General features: G+C 40.9%; 1 protein-coding gene across 2 annotated transcripts in view; it reads right to left on the minus strand.

Annotated features, from left to right (window-relative positions):
* The window catches only part of pum3 (pumilio RNA-binding family member 3), a 35,489-nt gene that overhangs the window by 6,344 nt on the left and 8,966 nt on the right, over positions 1–20,179 (minus strand). For both annotated transcript variants that reach the window (XM_062031615.1, XM_062031614.1), the window contains 11 exons: positions 19,771–19,948; positions 17,499–17,574; positions 17,333–17,426; positions 11,421–11,487; positions 9,807–9,981; positions 9,619–9,722; positions 9,225–9,303; positions 5,221–5,319; positions 2,221–2,274; positions 308–388; positions 80–222 (listed from right to left, as the gene is read on the minus strand). In XM_062031615.1, the coding sequence (XP_061887599.1) occupies positions 80–222; positions 308–388; positions 2,221–2,274; positions 5,221–5,319; positions 9,225–9,303; positions 9,619–9,722; positions 9,807–9,981; positions 11,421–11,487; positions 17,333–17,426; positions 17,499–17,574; positions 19,771–19,948 (1,150 nt within the window). The remainder of the gene's footprint in view (positions 1–79; positions 223–307; positions 389–2,220; positions 2,275–5,220; positions 5,320–9,224; positions 9,304–9,618; positions 9,723–9,806; positions 9,982–11,420; positions 11,488–17,332; positions 17,427–17,498; positions 17,575–19,770; positions 19,949–20,179) is intronic.

Raw genomic sequence — 20,179 nt, forward strand, 5'->3', positions numbered from 1 at the left:
AGATTTCGCAATATTATTGTTTTTTGGAATAAAACAGCATCTTACAAGGTGACTAAGAAGAAAGTTGAACAACATCAACCTGTGTGCGTTGCCATCTCCTTGCTCCAGCACTTTGATGATCTCAGGCAGCACGTGAGCTGGATTTCTGGGAGTCAGCAGGTACAACAGAACTTTCTTGCCATATTTGTTACTGACGACTTCGTCTAATGACGACATGATCTCCTAGACAGATGAAAATTGTATGACATCATTTTGGACTATTTTTTAGCATTGCAATACATAAATGTGTGATAATTATTCCACGTACGGACAAGACTGCCTGTTTGATCAGCCGGGTGTCGTCCACACAGTCAAACATGGCGAGAAGAGCGAGGTGGCCAAATTCCTCCTAAGGACACAGCAAATACGTTTGTCATTCCTACTTAAACCTTACTTATTTGCTGTATGACACTGAGAAATAATTATTGCACTGCAAAAACTGAAATCTAAGTAAGATTAAATATCTCAAATAAGGGTGATATTTGCTTATTTTTGTCTGATAAGATAATTCTTCTCACTAAGCAGATTTTATGTTAGTGTTTTATTTGTTTTAAGTGTTTTGATCCTAAATGATCTCAGTAAGATATTACAGCTTGTTGCTGAGATTTGATGACCTATATTGAGTAAAACATGCTTGAAACTAGAATATCAACTGATGCAAAGCTGTGTCATCAACACTCACAAGTATAAAACTACTTTTTCAAAGTAATAATTTCTTATTTCAAGCATGAAAAAAAAAATCATGACTTTGACACAACTGTGTCTCATATTTAAAACAGATGACAGCCAAATGGATTTTGCTGTCCTTTTTTTAATGAAACAATAGAAAAGATGTACTCATATAGTAGTACAGTTGGCACAGTACAGTAAACTGACAGTTAATATTTAAACATTTAACGTGTGGCTGTATATATGTGCACTAATTGACTGAAAGAGCACGCACTTGGCGCGATGATGTCATGTTATTGATGGGAAAATGCATTTTTAGACAATATGATTTGCCTGAGCGGCTAGTAGACCCAGAGAGTAACAAGCGCTTGCCTTGTTGCCTTTCCATTAAGAACAATAAATTAGTTTTTAGTATAAGTTTGCTGGTTTCAAGAAATGTAATGCCGAGCGCATATCATTATGTCAAGATAATGGCACTAACATTTACTTAATTTAAGAATATTTTTCAACATATTGAGCAAAAAGATCTAATTTTTTATTCTACCAAGAAAAGTGCACTTGTTATTAGTGAAAACAGTGTTTCCCACACATTCATTTATTTGTGGCGGCCCGCCACGAAAGAATGATGTCCGCCACAAATAAAATAAAAGTTAAAAAACTTTTTTTTTGTTGTCCTTTCCAGCTTCTCAGGCAAATCATATAGTTGATGTAGATGCCCATGTAGGCTGTTCAGATTTACTTTACAAAAGAGAAGTGTAGGATACTTCTCTTGTTGCCTTATTTGTATTTGACCACTACTGTTTTCTGTTTATTTGTTACTGACTGTGGCGGGAAACCTCTGCCTCTGTTTCACTTTATGTTGCTGGTAAATAATATGGTTGTAGTAGTAGGCTAAAGTTAAATTATTTAGTATGCACTAATTAAAGGGGCAGAGCTTTAAGAGACATTTTAGCTTTTATATTTTATAAGATATATTTTTTGTAAGAACCACAATTAATAAATATATTTCAGTGAATAACTTATTGTTCAAATCTGTATATAAATATGTACATAAAGTGTTGTAATTATATTGTAAAATGGATGGATGGACGTTTAAAACAAAACTGTTATTATTAATTAGTAAGTATACATTTTTTTAGCCTTTTTAGAGAAAATCATATCATTGTAGCAAATTATGCAAATTACTTGATGATGTCTTTGTGACCACACCCATGGCCCCCACCGCCACAGGTATCTTGGCAGTTTATGGGAAACACTGGAGAATATACTTATTTTAAGGTATTTTTTGGTTCATTGAAGTTAGCTAATTTTACTTGTTTTGGAAAGTCTTCACAAGCCAAATTTTCTTGTTCTATTGGCAGATAATTTTGCTTAGTTCAAGTAAAATACCCCTACTTTTTGTATTTTTTTTCTTGTTTTTGAACACTCACTTTTTGCAGTACCACAAAAGAGTAAACTCATCCACAATGACACCAAAGTAAAGTGCAGATGGTGTGGTGTAAAAAAACTCACCATGGCAACCTTTACCATGTACGTCCTCATTGTTTTGATGATAACTTTTCTGTCCTGAAACACACAAATGCAGAAAGTCCTTTAGCGCCAAACAAATATAGTTTACTTTTTTTAGCCGTTGTGACAGAAAAGCACTTAAGTAAGCTTCTCCACAACTCAAAATAAGACCTTATGTAGAACAGTAAGTACAATGAATCCTTTAAATTATGAAATACTATTAATACAAATAGTATGGTTAATTAAAATATATATTTTATGGGAGTGGGAGAATCTTTAAATGTTCTGAATTCTTTATTTCTTGCTCCTCAGGTATTCGAGTTTAATAATAATAATGTTGCCTAGGGGTTGGCAAACAAATGTCATCTAGCGGAAAATCATTTCATTATTCTGCCATTATTCACAGATGACCCAAGATACATTTTAGTAAAATAATAATTTTAGACCAATTAAGTGAATTCGGATAGTTTTCCGTGGCACACCTGACTTGATCAAACTTTATTTATGTAGCACTTTTCATGCACAGGCAAGTGGCAAACACAAAGTGCTGTACAAAACAAAAGAAAAAAAAAGAAAAAAAGAACGGTAATAGAAAAGAAACACACACGCCTCAAAGCTGGCGTCCACAATGGAGAATAACTTAAATTAACGGCATTTAAAAAAATAAACAAAAATAAATACTGTATATAGGTATATATATATATATATATATATATATATATATATATATATATATATATATATATATATATACATATATATAATATAAAACATATGATAAAAATATATGTACAAATTAAAATTTAAATATTACATTAATAAAAACATAACATTGAGAGAATAATAGAAGAAATAATAATGATTAAGATAAAAAAACTAATAAAAAACAGATGATTAGTAAAAAGCCTGATTGAAAAGGTGTGTCTTGGGGCCTTTCTTTTTTTTTTTATTTCAACACTCCTCAGACTCTCTGGCAAGCTGTTCCGCAGGTGGGGGCCATAGTGGCTAAATCCCGCCTCACCGTGGGTCTTTGTTCTTGTATTTGGTAAAGATAAAAGGTCAGTGCTAGAGGACCTCTGGATCTGCGAGCGTTGATACGGAAAAAGCAAGTCAGATAGATAAAAAGGCGCAAGGCCATTAAGACATTTAAAAACTAATAGAACGTTAAAATCGACCCTGAAGCAAACAGGGAGCTAATGCAGTGACTTTAAAACTGGTGTAATGTAGTCGTGCACCTGAGTTTTGAAATAATTGTAGACTTGTGATATTCTTTTTGGGAAGGCCAGAGAGCAAAGCATTACAACAGTCTAAACGACAGGAAATAAAAGCAACATTAGCACCTTTGTGTTGGCCTGAGAGAAACGGCCGCACTCTGGTTAAGTTCTTAAGATGATGACTATCTATTTTTGTAATATTTTTAATATGTGGGATAAAAGTCAGCTAAGAGGCAAAAATCACCCCCAGATTTTTTATAGACTGTGTTGGTTTAAAATATTATAATTTTAATAAAAGTTTCTCCCTCTGATCTTTAGGGCCTATAACTAAAACTTCTGTTTTTTCCTGGTTGAGCTGTAGGAAAATCACTGCCATCAATGACTTGATGTCTACTATGCAGTTAAAAAGGGTATCTATTGGTCCTGTGTCAACGGTAGACATGGAGATGTACAACTGTGATTAATTAGCGTAACTGGAAACCGATGCAGTGTCTCCTAATGATGTCCCTGAGACGTAGCATGTAAAAAGATTGGGACCTAAAATTGAGCTTCGAGAAACCCTTATCTCATGGTTTTTCAAGGAACATGCATCCATCCATTTTCTTCCGCTTATCTGAGGTCGGATCGCGGGGGCAGTAGCCTAAGTGGCGTAGTGGTTAGAGTGTCCGCCCTGAGATCGGTAGGTTGTGAGTTCAAACCCCCCGGCCGAGTCATACCAAAGACTATAAAAATGGGACCCATTACCTCCCTATTTGGCACTCAGCATCAAGGGTTGGAATTGGGGGTTAAATCACCAAAACTAATTCTCGGGCACGGCCACCGCTGCTGCCCACTGTTTCCCTCACCTCCCAGGGGGTGATCAAGGGTGATGGGTCAAATGCAGAGAATAATTTTGCCAAACCTAGTGTGTGTGTGTGTGTGACAGTCATTGGTACTTTAACTTTAACTAAGCATGCATCCATACTTACATAAAAACATCCGTCTGTGAGATAAGAGCGGAGCAAGTTAAAAACAGTACCAGAGAGGCCTACCAGGTGTTTAAGTCTATTTAATAGAATGTGATTGTGTACTGTATCAAAAAAGGTCGGTAGTTATGAAATGTTTGGTTCCAAACTGCTCTTCTTCAGAAGGGGCCTCACCACCGCAGCTTTAAAAGCGGCAGGGAAGACTCTTGTCTGAAGAGAGCAGTTCAGTTAAAAGCTGTTCCACAAAGAATTCATAAAAGGATTTAAAAAGTGATGTAGGAATTGGACCTAAAAGGCAGGTTGTTGGGTTTACTTGGGAGAAAACTCAACCAAGTGTCCTTGCATCAACCAGAATTAAACCCTCCAGTGTTTCCCCAGGCAAGGACAGCAGATCAGGTGTGTCATCATATAAAACTTGTATCTGTCTTTGATCTCGGTTCTGAAGTGGTCTGCAGAGTCCTCGCAAAGGGAGTCTGAGGGTGTTTTTAAATGTTTATTAAAATGTGTGATTGTTATGGTGATTGCTACACACTTATTTGCCACAGCACAGTGGTTGGGAATTACTGCTTTTAACCAAGCTAGTTTGAGACTGACTCAATTGTGTTTTTGATGGTTGCTGACGAGCACTCCATGTTGCCTCACTTTATACAAGGCACAAATAATCTAGTAAGTGCATGGGAATGAGAAATCATTGTTAAGTGTAGATTATATCTTGAAGCAATATAAACTTTATCATTTAGTGGTGCTGTGCTCTTCAGAATATTTCAGGTACTTTAGTCACATGTTCATTGCATTAAGGCTAAGTTGTGTGAGTCTCTGTGTACCTTGGCTGTCCCATGCCAAAGACAGTACATGGCCACTCGTGCTCCATCATGGGTGTGAGCCATGTAGATAACGGACTCCCTTATGGACTCAATCATCTCCTGTTCGCCAAAGAAAATGAGAAACATGACAGTGAGAAACAGTTCAAAAGATTTTCTCAATGCTTTTTGTATTATTTAAAGCGTCTCGCCTAAAGTTGGGCATTTTTTGTGTTGAGACGATTCCGATTCCTCGTTTCAACTCTTTTAAAGGGGAACTCCACTCTTAGGGGGGAATTTTGCCTATCATTCAAAATCCTTATGTAAGACAAGCACACATAGGTTTTTCTTTTTCATGCATTCTATCTAACTAGTTAATAAATGCGATCAAAAGTCTGCTTACAATGGAACCTATGGGAGTCACTCTATTCTGCCTATGAAGTGCTTAAAAATCATTCCAACACTACCATTAAAGTTTTATATGCAGGATGTAGGTATATGTATGTAGTAATAGGCACATGTAAGGGTGGAACGGTACGTGTATTTGTATTGAACCGTTTCAGTACGGGGGTTTCGGTTCGGTTCGGAGGTGTACCGAACGAGTTTCCACATGGACATATTAAGTAGCGTATCGCACGTTGTGTAAACAATGCACACCGAGGCACAATGCACGGCATGCTAGCAGCGACCGGGCTACGATAGACTGACCATACGTCCTCTTTTCACCGGACATGTCCTCTTTTGCGAGGCTGTCCGGGTGGAGTTTCTTAAATGCCTCAAATGTCCGGCATTTTGAGTTAGGGTTGCGTTTATTTTCAATGTACGTTCAGGGTTAAGAAGGGGTTAAAAACAAAACAAATTGTGTAGGTGTGCGCGCAGCAACATTTGTGAGGGAGGGGCAGAGACAGAGAGAGCGAGAGAGTTATGCTAGAAACGCCAGGCTCTGCTTTTTATCCATATATTTATCAGATTAAATTTTTTATTATCTATAGCAGGGGTGTCACTTACTGTGCAATGTCTGCTTTCACTGGGATGCTGACTGCTAAGACGTTCTTTTAGTCCCATTTAGATAAAGAATAACTCATAATTCTCGCTAAGAAAAGAAGGGTGGAACCAAACATCTTTCTGTGTCGTTGTCGCCATTACCGGTCTAAATTGGCTGTCAAAGAATACCAACGTGTCGGATTACGTACTAACCTCTCTACTATAAAAGGTGAGAGGCATGATTCAAGATCTAGAAAAAACTTCCACAAGCTCAGAGGCGAGAAAGCAGCACACCAGCCAATGAGGTCAAAACAGCAGCATAAGCTAGTTACGTCTGCCGTCACGGCACCGCTATAAATGGTTTGTCTGTGTTAGCGCTTATAACAATATCACTAATACTTGGTTAAAATTGAATTCACGAAATGTAAATGAAGCATTGTTGGCGGTTTATGCATGGTTATTTAGGCCATGTCTCAACTGTCTCTGTCTACACACAAACATATACTGTACCTGCTGTCATGCGCATTTTGTGTTACTGGAAGCCTGGAAAAGCAGCCACAGCTGACTTGGTGGCATTACACTGTTGTGTTTATTTTGATATACTAGATGTACTATAACATGTACATTATCTTTAAAGGCCAACTGAAATGAATTTTTTAAAATTTAAACGGGGATAGCAGATCCATTCTATGTGTCATACTTGATCATTTTGCGATACTGCCATATTTTTGCTGAAAGGATTTAGTAGAGAACAACGACGATAAAGTTCGCAACTTTTGGTCGCTGATAAAAAAAAGCCTTGCCTATACCGGAAGTAGCGTGACGTCACAGGAGGAAGGGCTGCTCACATTTTCCTATTGTTTACAATGCAGCGAGAGAGATTCGGACCGAGAAAGCGACGATTACCCCATTAATTTGAGCGAGGATGAAAGATTCGTGGATGAGGAACGTGAGAGTGAAGGACTAGCGTGCAGTGCAGGACGTATCTTTTTTCGCTCTGACCGTAACTGAGGTACAAGGGCTCATTGGATTCAACACTTTCTCCTTTTTCTATTGTGGATCACGGATTTGTATTTTAAACCACCTTGGATACTATATCCTCTTGAAAATGAGAGTCGAGAATGCGAAATGGACATTCACAGTGACTTTTATCTCCACGACAATACTTCGGCGAAACACTTTAGCTACGGAGCTAACGTGATAGCATCGGGCTCAAATGCAGATAGAAACAAAATAAATAAACCCCTGACTGGAAGGATAGACAGATAATCAACAATGCCATTTAACCCTGGACATGTAAATACACGGTTAATGCTTTCCAGCTTAGCGAAGCTTAAAAATGCTGTTGCTAACGACGCCATTGAAGCTAACTTAGCAACGGGACCTCACAGTGCTATGGTAAAAACATTAGCGCTCCACCTACGCCAGCCAGCCCTCATCAACACCCGTGCTCACCTGCGTTCCAGCGATCGACGGAAGGACGAAGGACTTCACCCGATCATCCGTGCGGTCGGCGGCTAGCGGCGGCTAGCGGCGGCTAGCGCGTCTGCTATCCAAGTCAAAGTCCTCCTGGTTGTGTTGCTACAGCCAGCCACTAATACACAGATCCCACCTACAACTTTCTTCTTTGCAGTCTTCATTGTTCATTAAACAAATTGCAAAAGATTCACCAACACAGATGTCCAGAATACTGTGGAATTTTGAGATGAAAACAGAGCTTTTTTGTATTGGATTCAAAGGTGTACCAATACTTCCGTTTAACTAGTGACGTCACGCGCAAACGTCATCATACCGAGACGTTTTCAGCCGGATATTTCCCGGAAAATTTAAAATTGCACTTTATAAGTTAACCCGACCGTATTGGCATGTGTTGCAATGTTAAGATTTCATCATTGATGTATAAACTATCAGACTGTGGTCGGTAGTAGTGGGTTTCAGTAGGCCTTTAAAACCAGCACACTAACACAGAGCCCTGGGAACATTATGAATCTTTTCTAAGTGCCTGAAGAGCGCAAAAAAATTCCCCAAAGAGTGCAGTTCCTCTTTAAGAGGCAGGGTCAAAAATGTACTATTCTCAATGGGCTATTTTGAATCAAATACCAAATATAAATATTAATCCTTTGAATTTGAATACAATTGTTATGACATTTATTTGCACAGGAGTATACTTTCACAAAAGTGTCACTTTATTTTTTTTAAATAAAAAAAATAAAAAATTCCTTTGTTCTATTAAAAGGTTTTATGCTGCCGATTACGATCACTTGTAAGCGAACTTGGCCAATACCAATCACATGTATCAACTATAAAATGTTTTATGTATTTATGGTGAATCTATTGACAGTGTAACAATGTCAACAAAAAGAATGAACGAGTTACTTATTTTCTTTTATTACATACAAATGTTCGATCAAAACAAAGTCAATAGTAGACAACACCTAAACAAAAACAACCATCGACTACTCATTTAAATTTTCCATGCAGTGTATGGCTGAGAGCGATCGCTAAACAGCAACAAAGCATCACAATAGTTGTTATATTATCCTCTCTGTATTATTCTACTAGTTAATTTACTGTGAATAACTGTTTACTTTCTGTTGTAATGCGCTTTAATCTACACTTCTTAAAACTTTTCTAAGCACTTATTTCTTCTGTTGTTTCAAGCTAGTTTAGCTACTAGCTTAGCAATTAGTTTGCCTGCTCTTGGTGGGTAATCCTTAGCCTCGTCCTCCAGTGATTATAAAACTTAAGCACTATAGTTTATTTGTCACAAGAGAGGATTATTGACCTAGAGGAGCGGCTTCACACGGGGTATGGAGATACAGTTAGTTGCTTAGCCAGTTCTGTGGCAGCCAATTCTTCCAGTCGGCAGACTGTGAATTTAAACTACAAATTAACATTTTAAAATTTGTACAATTCCTGGAGAATCAAAATTCCCATTGATTCTCCATGCCAAACCCTAGTCTGGCATGAAGTATTCAACATTGGAGCCAAGTGCTACAATGTCTACTAACAAAATATACTTTTCTCAAAAAATATACACTGACCGCTCTCTGTTTGTCGGGGCTCAGCAGGAAGAAGTCCAAGAAGACTTTGTGGACCAGCGAGTTTTTGATGACCTGCTCTCTGAAACACACCAGCACATAATGGGGTCACATGAGGTCATCTTTGTGCGGGTTTGCCTTAGTTTTATTAGGTTTGGATTGATTTAATCGTGATGATGTAGCAATCAACTCAAACATCTAGTTAAAAGTCCAAACATTAGGTACAGTTGATGGTCTGGTATGATGCAGTAAATGTCTGCATAACTCAGCGTCAATTTTGTCAATGCAGAATGTCAGAAATAGCTCCTGTTTTGCATCGCATTAGATTGTGCAAGTGGTCCTAATGATGGGCTTGGTCAGTGCATACTGATTTCATTTTGTGTATCAGCAGCCTTACTTCTGGGCCATGGGAGCAAGAATCTGCTGCATGTCATTGACGATGAAGTCCCGCTTCTCTGGGTTGGCCTCTACAACCTTATGGACGGTGTCGCACACAGACGACTGCACACAGAGAATTCAACTTAAGTATTGTACAAACAGCATTGTTATTATATCCTGATGCAGTTTGGTTTTGTTTGTGTGTACCTTGCAGACAGTGTAAGTGGTTCCGTAAAGTTCCTCCTTGAGCATCTGTCTCTGAACGAGCGGAGCTTTCTCAGTGTAGGCATGCTCAATGATGCTAGACGCCAGAGCATGGCGAAGCATGACACGCACATGGCCTTTAAATGTCTGTATCACAGCTCCCACCAGATTCTTGTTTCTGTGGGTACAAAAACAATATCCTTCCTTGATAAATCACCGGTATGCCACATCACATTAAATACATACAGTACAGCACCTAAATACAATACTGGTGTTTCATATAAGTTCATTAAATTGTGGCGGCTCGTCACAAACAGCGCTACATGTTGGTCCTCGCTCATAAACATTAAATAATGGGGATGTCTTGGACTGTAGCTTGCTGTTCTAGCTCTGTACAATGGATGGCATGCTTCTGAACACATCTCATGCAATGCACACCTGGGGCGTACGCACAAAGTTGAGTCACGGCAAAGTTGAGATGTATCAAAAGTGAACTGAAAGTGGAAATGTGTGGTGCCATACGCCGATGATATAGTTAGCGTAAGCACATTTCGACATGCTGTGGATACTTTTGGCGACACACAGAGGTGATGCTGGGTAACGTTTTTTGCCTCTGCAAGGACAACCATCTCTGCAGCAATCCACCAATCAGTCCCGTATGGTATAGTGGCCAGATGGGAGCCATTTCTAAGTGAAAAGTTTTCTAAAATGCACCTGTAAGACTCTCCGACCATAAGAAACAAAATTCTCTGGTCTGACGAGACATAGATTGAACTCTTTGGCATGAATGCCAGGCGTCATGTTTGGAGGTAACCAGGCACCGCTCACCACCAGGCAAATACCATCCCTACAGTGAAGCATGGTGTAGGGATGTTTTTCGGTGGCAGAAACTTGGAGACTAGTCAGGATAGAGAGAAAGATGAATGTACCGATGTACAGACACATCCTGGAAATCGGAAAACCAATGTTTCCTATCCAACCTGATGAAACTTGAGAGGCGCTGCAAAGAGGAATGAGCAATACTGCCCAAAGATAAGTGTGCCAAACTTATGGCAAGGTATTCAAAAAGACTTGAGGCTGCAATTGCTACCAAAGGTGCATCAACAAAGTAATGAGCAAAGGCTGTGAATACTTATGCACATGTGATTTAGTTTTTTCATTTTCAATACATTTGCAAAAAAAAAAAAAAAGACGACTTGTCCAGGGTGTACCCCGCCTACCGCTCAAATGCAGTTGGGATAGGCCCAAGCCACCCCGGCAACCCAGAGAGGGACAAGCGGTAGAAAATGGATGGATGGATTTGCAAAAACATTTTTTAAACTTTTACACATGGTCATTTTGGGGTATTGTCTGTTGAATTTTGAGGATAAAAATACATTTATTCCATTTTAGAAAAGGCTGTAACATAATGTGGAAAAGCGCTGTGAATACCTTCCGGATGCATTTTTATACTGTACATGCAGTACATCCAGATGCTTTGGTCTAGTAAAAATAAAAGCCCTACAACATTTTATTTTGTTTTCTTTAATTCCAACTAAAACCTATCAACGAAAAAACTTAAACATTTTATATTTTGATTGTGACATTGAAAGGGCAAAGAGACGAGAAGAAACTTACCCATACATCAGCAGTTTCTGCACCACGTTTCTGCCGTACCGTGACTTAGACAAAAGGAGGATATCATCTGCAAGAGACAACGTGAGCACACTGTACCTGTATACTTTTAATGAGCAAAATTAAATATGTTTGATGTGCTATACTAAGCTTACCAGTAAATGTAACTGCAATGAACCATAATTAGAATTAGAAATAAGATGGCGACCCCTGTGGCTGACGTCTTTGCGTTGTCCTCCCGACAACAAGTACGTTTTTTATTTATTATAGTCCTAATTTGCATCCTAAATGCAAAGTTTTTGCACGCAACAGTGAGATATAACAGAGATGCACTTCTGGACATCGGAAAAGCTCACCATGATATCACTTATAGTCTGACGGACTTCAACTTTCTGCTACGACGAGACCCAGCTAACCATAGCCACACCAAAACAACAACAAGGCGGCGGGGCAAGAGAGCGGGGCTACATGCTAGGCTAAAGGCTAGAGCTACACGACCACCACTACCTAGCCTGATGCTAGCTAACGTGCGCTCGCTCGACAACAAGCTGGATGAGCTGAGAACCAGGATTACATCCCAGCGTGAACTGAGAGAATGCTGTACTCTTATTTTCACGGAAACCTGGCTTTCGGAAAACATCCCAGACTCTGCTATCCAGCTAGCAACGCACTCAGTCTACCGTGGAGACCAGACAATAGCTTCAAGAAAGGCGAGAGGCGGCGGCGTCTGTGTTTACGTGAGTAACCGCTGGTGCTCGGACGTACAGGTGGTTGAAAGAGATTGCTCGGACAACATCGAGTTTTTGATGGTGAAATGCAGACCATTTTACCTGCCAAGGGAGTTCAGTGCAGTGTTTATACTGTCTGTTTACATCCCGCCACGGGCGGACTCCACAACAGCGCTGAAGCTGCTGCATGACGTCATCAGTAAACAAGAGACCGCACACCCCGATGCTGCGTTCACGGTAGCTGGGGATTTTAACCACCGCAACCTAAAGAGTGTCCTCCCGAAATACCATAAGTATGTGAACTTTCCTACGAGGGAGAAAAACACTCTGGACCAAGTATACTGCAATGTGAGGGGAGCCTACAAGGCTGTACCCAGACCACACTTTGGACTATCTGATCACATCTCACCTTTTCTATATCCAGCGTACAGACAGCGCCTCAAGCAAGCCCCCCCAGTGAGTAAAACTGTTAAAGCAGACCTGGGCATTCTGCGGCCCGCGGGCCGCATCCGGCCCTTTGTGCGTCCCTGTCCGGCCCGCGCGAGGCCAATTATAAATTACAAAATAAATTTGAAAAAGTATCTATGTCGAGTGTGCAATACAACGGTGCTGCTTTTGTTTTGAAAATCGTTATTTGTATTACTTCCGTGTGGACGTATGCGTGTGCGTGATTGTGAGTGAATGTGAACAGCTGCAATCATTAATTACAAAATAAAGTTGAAAAAACATCTATGTCGTGCGCGCAATACAACTGTGCTGCTTTTATTTTGAAAATTATTATTTATGGGCGTGTGTCAGTGTGTAACCTGCGAGTGAAGGTGCACATGCAGCGACAAGTGATGCACGGTTTACACCCGAGACGCTAAAAAGAGAAAAGTTGATGAAGAATGGCGTGTTTCCAACAAGACATGGACTGCCATGCAACGTTCCCTCTAAGGTGCGTGCCTGCGCAATTGCGCACTGCTCAAGCGTCTGCTGCGCGCAGCAAATATATGCCGCGCACCAAATCAAATCCCATCTGAATTCTAAACAAAATAAACATATTTATTCTATGTAATTTTGCAATGCAACTTTGAGTGACAGTGACAACAAGCGGCCCTAACGGTGTTCGTCAACACCGTTCAATTGAACACCGTTCAATTATTGTAACGTCTATCGAGATGCTTCGAGGCCAGGAATTATATCGATCACTTTATTGAGCAAAACTGTTTATATTCGGCCATAACCACACCAAAAACATAAGTAAAACACTTTTATCTCGAAAAACTAGTCATTTTCTGCCGTACAAACCAGGCCAAAACCAACTTGTCATCTGTCACCAACACGCATAGCACTAAACCACTGGTGCGTTTATGGCCACACAAAAAGTCGGACAACTCAAACATCACACAAAGTTACACTATGACTCCTCAGTCATACGTGTGCTTATTTTACTGTCATTTATTATTAATGTTAATTTATTTATATTAGTCATGGAATGCTGTTACATACACTATGTTGAAGTATTACTATTATTATTAATTATTATTATTATTATTATTTATCTTACGGTATATATCAAAAATAATATTGAGCAAAATTTTATTGAAATATTGTCGATGTGGCCCTCCAGCAGTGCTCGGGTTGCTCATGCGGCCCCCGGTAAAAATTAATTGCCCACCCCTGTGTTAAAGTGTGGAATGAAGACACTTAACTAGTGCTTCAGGACTGCTTTGGGAGTATAGACTGGGACATGTTCAAAACTGCTGCTCAGAGGGATGACGGTACTGTGGACATAGAGGATATGCTTCCATTGTAACTGGGTACATCAGCACATGTGTGGAAAACATTGTTCCCACAAAACAATACAAGATATATATATGTACCGAGGATGTCGTTGTGCCTTGTGCAGCCCTTTGAGACACTTGTGATTTAGGGCTATATAAATAAACATTGATTGATTGAACCAAAAACCCTGGATTAACTGTGATGTTCGGTCCAAGCTACATGCCCGTTCCACTGCATTTGTTTCAGGCAACGCTGAGGACTACAAGGCCAGATATGACCTGCGTAAATCCATCAGCGAGGCCAAGGGACAATACAGACTAAAGCTGGTGGGATTCTACTCCACCACAGATTCCCGGCGCATGTAGCAAGGCCTGCAACACATCACAGACTACAAGCAGGGGAGCAGGGGGGTCACAAACAGCCAACGCTCACTGCCAGATGAGCTGAATGAGTTCTACGCCCGCTTCGAGGTCCTCAACACCAACCAACAGAGAGGGGTTCTGACCACGGAGCGCACACAGGACCCACCACTCACTGTGACAACAGCAGAGGTACGTACAGTTCTGAGGAGAACAAACCCACGGAAGGCAGCCAGCCCAGACAACATCCCTGGCCAAGCCCTCAGGGTCTGTTCATCAGAGCTGGCTGATGTACTTGCTAAAATATACAACTTGTCACTAGCACAAGCTGTTGTGCCCAACTGCTTCAAGACCATCACCATCGTGCCCCTGCCAAAGAAAAACACTGTGACCTGTCTGAATGACTATCGCCCTGTTGCACTCACCTCAATAGTGATGAAGTGCTTCGAGAGGATAGTCATGTCACACATCAAGAAGACCATCCCAGACACACTGGACCCTCTAGTTTGCCTACCGGCAGAACCGGTCCACTGAGGATGCAGTCAACACCGTCACCACCCTCACCCACTTAGAGGCCAAGGACACCTATGCCAGGCTATTATTCATCGACTACAGCTCTGCTTTCAACACGGTCATCCCACAAAAACTCACTGCTAAACTCCTCACTGTTGGTCTGACACTGGCTCTCTGTGACTGGGTCCTGAACTTTCTCACAAACCGGCCCCAGTCAGTCAGAGTCGGCAACCAGACATCAGGCACAAAGGTTCTAAGCACAGGGACCCCCCAAGGCTGCGTGCTGAGCCCCCTATTGTACACCCTCTTCACACGACTGTGTGGCCTCCCAGAACAACACCAGTATCATCAAGTTTGCAGATGATACTATGGTCGTCAGACTGATCACCGGGGGAGCTGAGGCAGCATACAGAAGGGAGGTAGCGGAACTGGTGGTCTGGTGTCAGGATAATAATCTCTCCTTGAACACAGATAAGACCAAGGAGATGATTATTGACCCACAGAGAAGCACACAGTACACCCACAGTACACACCTCTGTACATAGGGGGGACAGAGGTGGACAGGGTGAAAACCTTTAAATTCCTCGGGACCCACATCAGCGAGGACCTCACCTGGGATCACAACACCCAACAAACAATAAAGAAAGCCCAGCAGCGACTGTACTTCCTAAGAAGGCTGGGAAAATTTGGCATGCCACCCAAAATTCTCAGCAACTTCTGTAGAAGTACGGTTGAGAGTGTCCTTACCAGCTCAATCACGGTCTGGTATGGAAACTGCACTGCTAAGGACAGGAAGGCACTCCAGCGAGTGATTAAAACTGCTCAGTACATATCAGGAGCAGCCTTCCCCTCACTACAGGACATGTACTCTACCAGGGCCAGCAGGAGAACACACAACATCATAAAGGACAGTACACAACCCCAGCAGTCTCTTCAGCCTCCTACCATCAGGCAGACAATACAGGAGCCTGAAATCCAGGACTACGAGACTAACAAACAGTTTCTACCCACAGGCCATCAGGCTGGTGAATGCTAACTTGTGAACATCACTGTAGACATTTTTCACCTTTGATCACTAAAGACACTTTAACTGCTGCTGTGACCCAATGTCACCTCCAAATTTATACTGTTGACTGTCAATCAGAATGTGCAATAATGTAATGTTACTTACTGTGCCTTGTATATACATTTTTATTTTTATTTCAGCTAAGTACCGTGTGACTTGTTGAAGGGTGGACTAGCAAAGTAAGATTTTCATTGTAAGGCAAACTGTCTGTTTAACTGTGCTTATGACAATAAACAATCGTGAATCATAATTAGAATTTAATGTATTATTTGGCACTCTTATTGTTAGAGAAGGTAACCAAATTATTATAGAGTGATACCTGTTCAAGTCGGCCCTCGTTAACAGCAACCTTTTCTACCCACTCAACAAGTACCAGCCCAACATGTTCTTTTTAATAAAAAAAGAAAACGCCAGCTAAAACCAAAAACATTAAATTTGAGACCAAAAGAAAATTAGATCTGTTTATGTTGACTAGTTCTATATATTTGTGGCTGTCCACCACAAATACTTTTGGACTGCTACAAAAGGATTTGGTACTGACATTTTTTTATTTTTTTTATTTTATGCTATATGCTCAGCCTCACTCATAATCACATAATTATTTGTTCGATTGGCTTGTCGTTACAAATCTATCCAATAGATGTGAGGAACTCTACATAGGGCCAATTCACTAGCTTAGTGTTTGGTAACCATAGAGCATTGTTGGGCCGCGAAAAAATACCTGTTTTCTTTTAGCTGTGTATTGTTTACACCACACACACAATTCCCCAACATCGTCTCGTTCTCATTTTAACAAAAGTTTCAATTTTAAATGTCACTAGTACATAATAGTACAGTATATAACGGTAAAACACTGGTTTTAGCAGTAGTGTAAAGGAGACAAAAGAGCAATCCTTCTGGTGGCCCCAGCTTGACACTGTTGTATTTAAAATATTGACGTGTGTATGTCTGTACAGCATGTCTAGTTGATAAATGATGATGAAGTTTTGTTGCCATGGAGCTAATAGTAGTAACTACTGTACATAACAAATCACAGCTTTCTTGTTGACAGCCTTTGCGCGTGCCTTTTATTGTTGTCATTTGACCGTGCGGGGCGGCAATGTCATCATTCTCGAATTCTCTGCTGGCTTTCTTCGCCGCATGAAAACGACAATGCCAGACTTTTCAGACCTTCCCACTGTGCCGCCAGTTTTTAAAAACATTTGTTTCAGACCACCAAAAAATGCTGATTGAGTGGGGATAAAAGGCATAAACTGTACATATCTTCACTGTTTCCACCTAAAACGATCCCGCGGGGACAGGCTCTTAGTTTTCACATAAAAATGATTGGCAGACATGGCCCGTGGGCTTTGTTTTTGAGACACACTACAAAAGTGTAGGTCAAGTGAGAAAACTATCAGCATTTTCTTAACATTTTCATCTAGACCATCAGTGTAACTGACTAAACAATAATATTGTAGATATAACAGATAGCCTACTCACCTTTGAGTGATTCAAACACTTCCTGTCGTTGTTCGTGGCTGCCAAACTGGATAAAACATTCCAACATTCGTGTGGTGTCGTGAGCATATGACATCTGGTGGAGGGAGAGAACAGTTGTTGACAAACAAACGTAGACCATTTAAAATATAAATGTCTTAAAAAGCACCTCTTTGTACTTCCCCCTAAACAGTTCATGAAGTTCTTTCAACAGCTTATTTTTCAAATCACGGTCACATTTCTTCCTATGGACACACAAGCAAATACGTCGTCAGTTAATACACAACATAAAAGGTAGAAGAAGAGCAGTTTTTTTGTCAGTGCACTTTAAACAATACAACAAAATTAGCGTCCAGTACAATCGTTTAAGAGCAGAAATACAATATAGCAGTGATTCTCAAACTGTGCAACGCATACTACTAGTTGTACGTGGGCTCCATCTGGTGGTACGCCAAAGAATAATTTGATTAAACTAGTTGTATTTTCCTATATTCACACACAGTGTAACTGTTCAAATTGTGTAATATTAAATATACTTGTTAAATAAAACATCTGCCTTGTTTCTGAGTAAAAATTTGGTTTGTCTGATCTAATTGTCCATTCTGACTCTCAAATTGATCATCATTTCGGTTTGTAGAGCAGTAAACTATCGGATATGTGATTTAATTTGCAATTCAATTCCAAGATTGCTAAAGTCTGAGTGCCCACAGCTCAGCCCATTCCATCCATCGCGACAAGCAGCATTTAGGCTCCTTGAACAGCTGCCATTGTTTTCCGAAATTATCGACAAAGCAGAGTGATGCTTAATTCAATCAGCAGATGCCCTGTTATCACAGTTCCAAATAGATATCTTCCATGTCCTTAATGGACACCATTGTTTGGCACATGACTTGAAAACTTCTCCCGAGAGTCCCTCTTGTATCCAGCAGCAAACGTTCCATCAGGACAGGCAGGGCCTCCCTAAACCTGTGCTTCTTGTTGAGCAGATCTTGTCAATTGAGTTGAGAGGCCAGTTTATCAATTACATGTTGAGATTTTCGGAGAATAGTGCAAAAAAGAGGCTCTGAGACAGTTAGGACAAGACGAAACGAGAGAAGAAGCGCAGGAGGGAAACGGAGAGAGAGGAAATTGCAACCACCTTTGTTGAGAGCCAAGCAAGAAGCCTGTACTGTACTTTGTCATGTGTACAGCGTAAGTATTTCTTTGCATTAACCATTTTCCAGAGGAGTTGTGCTCATCAATCATGCAGTGCCCGGGAGTCTAAATACTTTTCTGTGGTAAATTCACACTTGTTGATTTTGACTATGTCAGGGGTCGGCAACCCGCGGCTCCGGAGCCGCATGCGGCTCCTTGACCACTCTGATGCGGCTCAGCTACATACATGCCGACCCCCCCGATTTTCCCAGGAGATTTATGGATCTCAGTGTCTTTCATAGATTACTCCCAGGGAAAAATAATAATCCTATTTACACTCTAATTACTAAATAAAGGGCGTGCCCTAATTGCACTGCAGTAATTGTCCTCTATAACATTTACATACAGCGTGCCAGTCCAGCCACATGTTGCATGTTGTTATTACTTGCACACACAGGAGACAGCAAAGCATACTTACTCATCAGCCACACAGTTTACACTGACGGTAGCCGTATCAAACAACTTTAACATTGTTACGTTACAAATATGCGCCACACTGTGAACCCACACCAAAAAAGAATGAAAAACACATTTCTGGAGAACATCCCACTGTAACAACATAAACACAACACAACCATTACCCAGAATCCCATGCAGCCCTAACTCTTCCGGTCTACATTATACACCCCCGCTACCACCAAATACCCCCACACATCAACACCCCCCCCCCCCCCCCCCTCTCCGTGCGTTGGTTGAGCGGAAGAGTTAGGGCTGCATGGGATTCTGGGTATTGGTACCGTCAGTGTAAGATGTGTGGCTGCTGAGTTAGTACGCCTTGCTGTCACTTACGTGAGCAAGCTGAAATTGCATTCTACGTGTGGTCGAGCAGGTACACTGTTAGGGCAGGCTGTAGAGGGCGCCAAATGCAGTGTCATCACGCTCTGATATTCGGGAGTCTCCCGGGAAAAATGAGAAGGTTGGCAAGTGTGACTCTATCAAGCGCCATTCATTCAAAACTCGCGGTCTGCACTAACATCAAATTTCCACATTAAAGTGCGTGCCGGTGCGTGTGTCGGAGACCCCTGGTTAACATAGTACAAAGCATTTAAGCTTTGTATGCAGTGTTTTTCATTTTAAATTTTTTTTTGTGGCTCCCATTACTTTCTTTAATTTGTGAAACTTGCCAAAATGGCTCTTTGAGTGGTAAAGGTTGCCGACCCCTGGACTATGTTATCAGATATTATCATAAAAACTACCACGTCATTTAGAATTTTGAATAGTGCCTGCATGAGTGTGCGTGTACGTACCCCCTGAGGTCTCCCCACAATAGTTTGGCCTGATTGATGATTTCGAACGTGTCCTTTCGATTTGCTTGCTGTCTTTTCATTTTCAGGTCCTTCTTCTTTTGCAGCCGGTTCTTCTGCTCTTCGTCTGTCTGCCCGTCCGGTTTAAACTTGCCTTTCTTGAACTTCTTTGCCTGTGGAGCTGATAAAACATACAAATATATCACTTTGAAAAAACAGTATCCATCTGAATACTCACTAAATACAGCGACACCAAGTCACAAAGTTGATAACACTGATCTATCCTGCAACTATGGTTCCCGGCCAATATCGCTTCCACGTCACTCCGCCCAGACATGGTGTTAACATCGGAGTCAACCAAGCAAGTGGTGCTACTGGAGCTGACTGTCCCCTGGGAGGAGCGAATTGACGA

This window comes from Entelurus aequoreus, linkage group LG21 (genome assembly GCF_033978785.1).
Source record: "Entelurus aequoreus isolate RoL-2023_Sb linkage group LG21, RoL_Eaeq_v1.1, whole genome shotgun sequence".
Lineage (NCBI taxonomy): Eukaryota > Metazoa > Chordata > Actinopteri > Syngnathiformes > Syngnathidae > Entelurus > Entelurus aequoreus.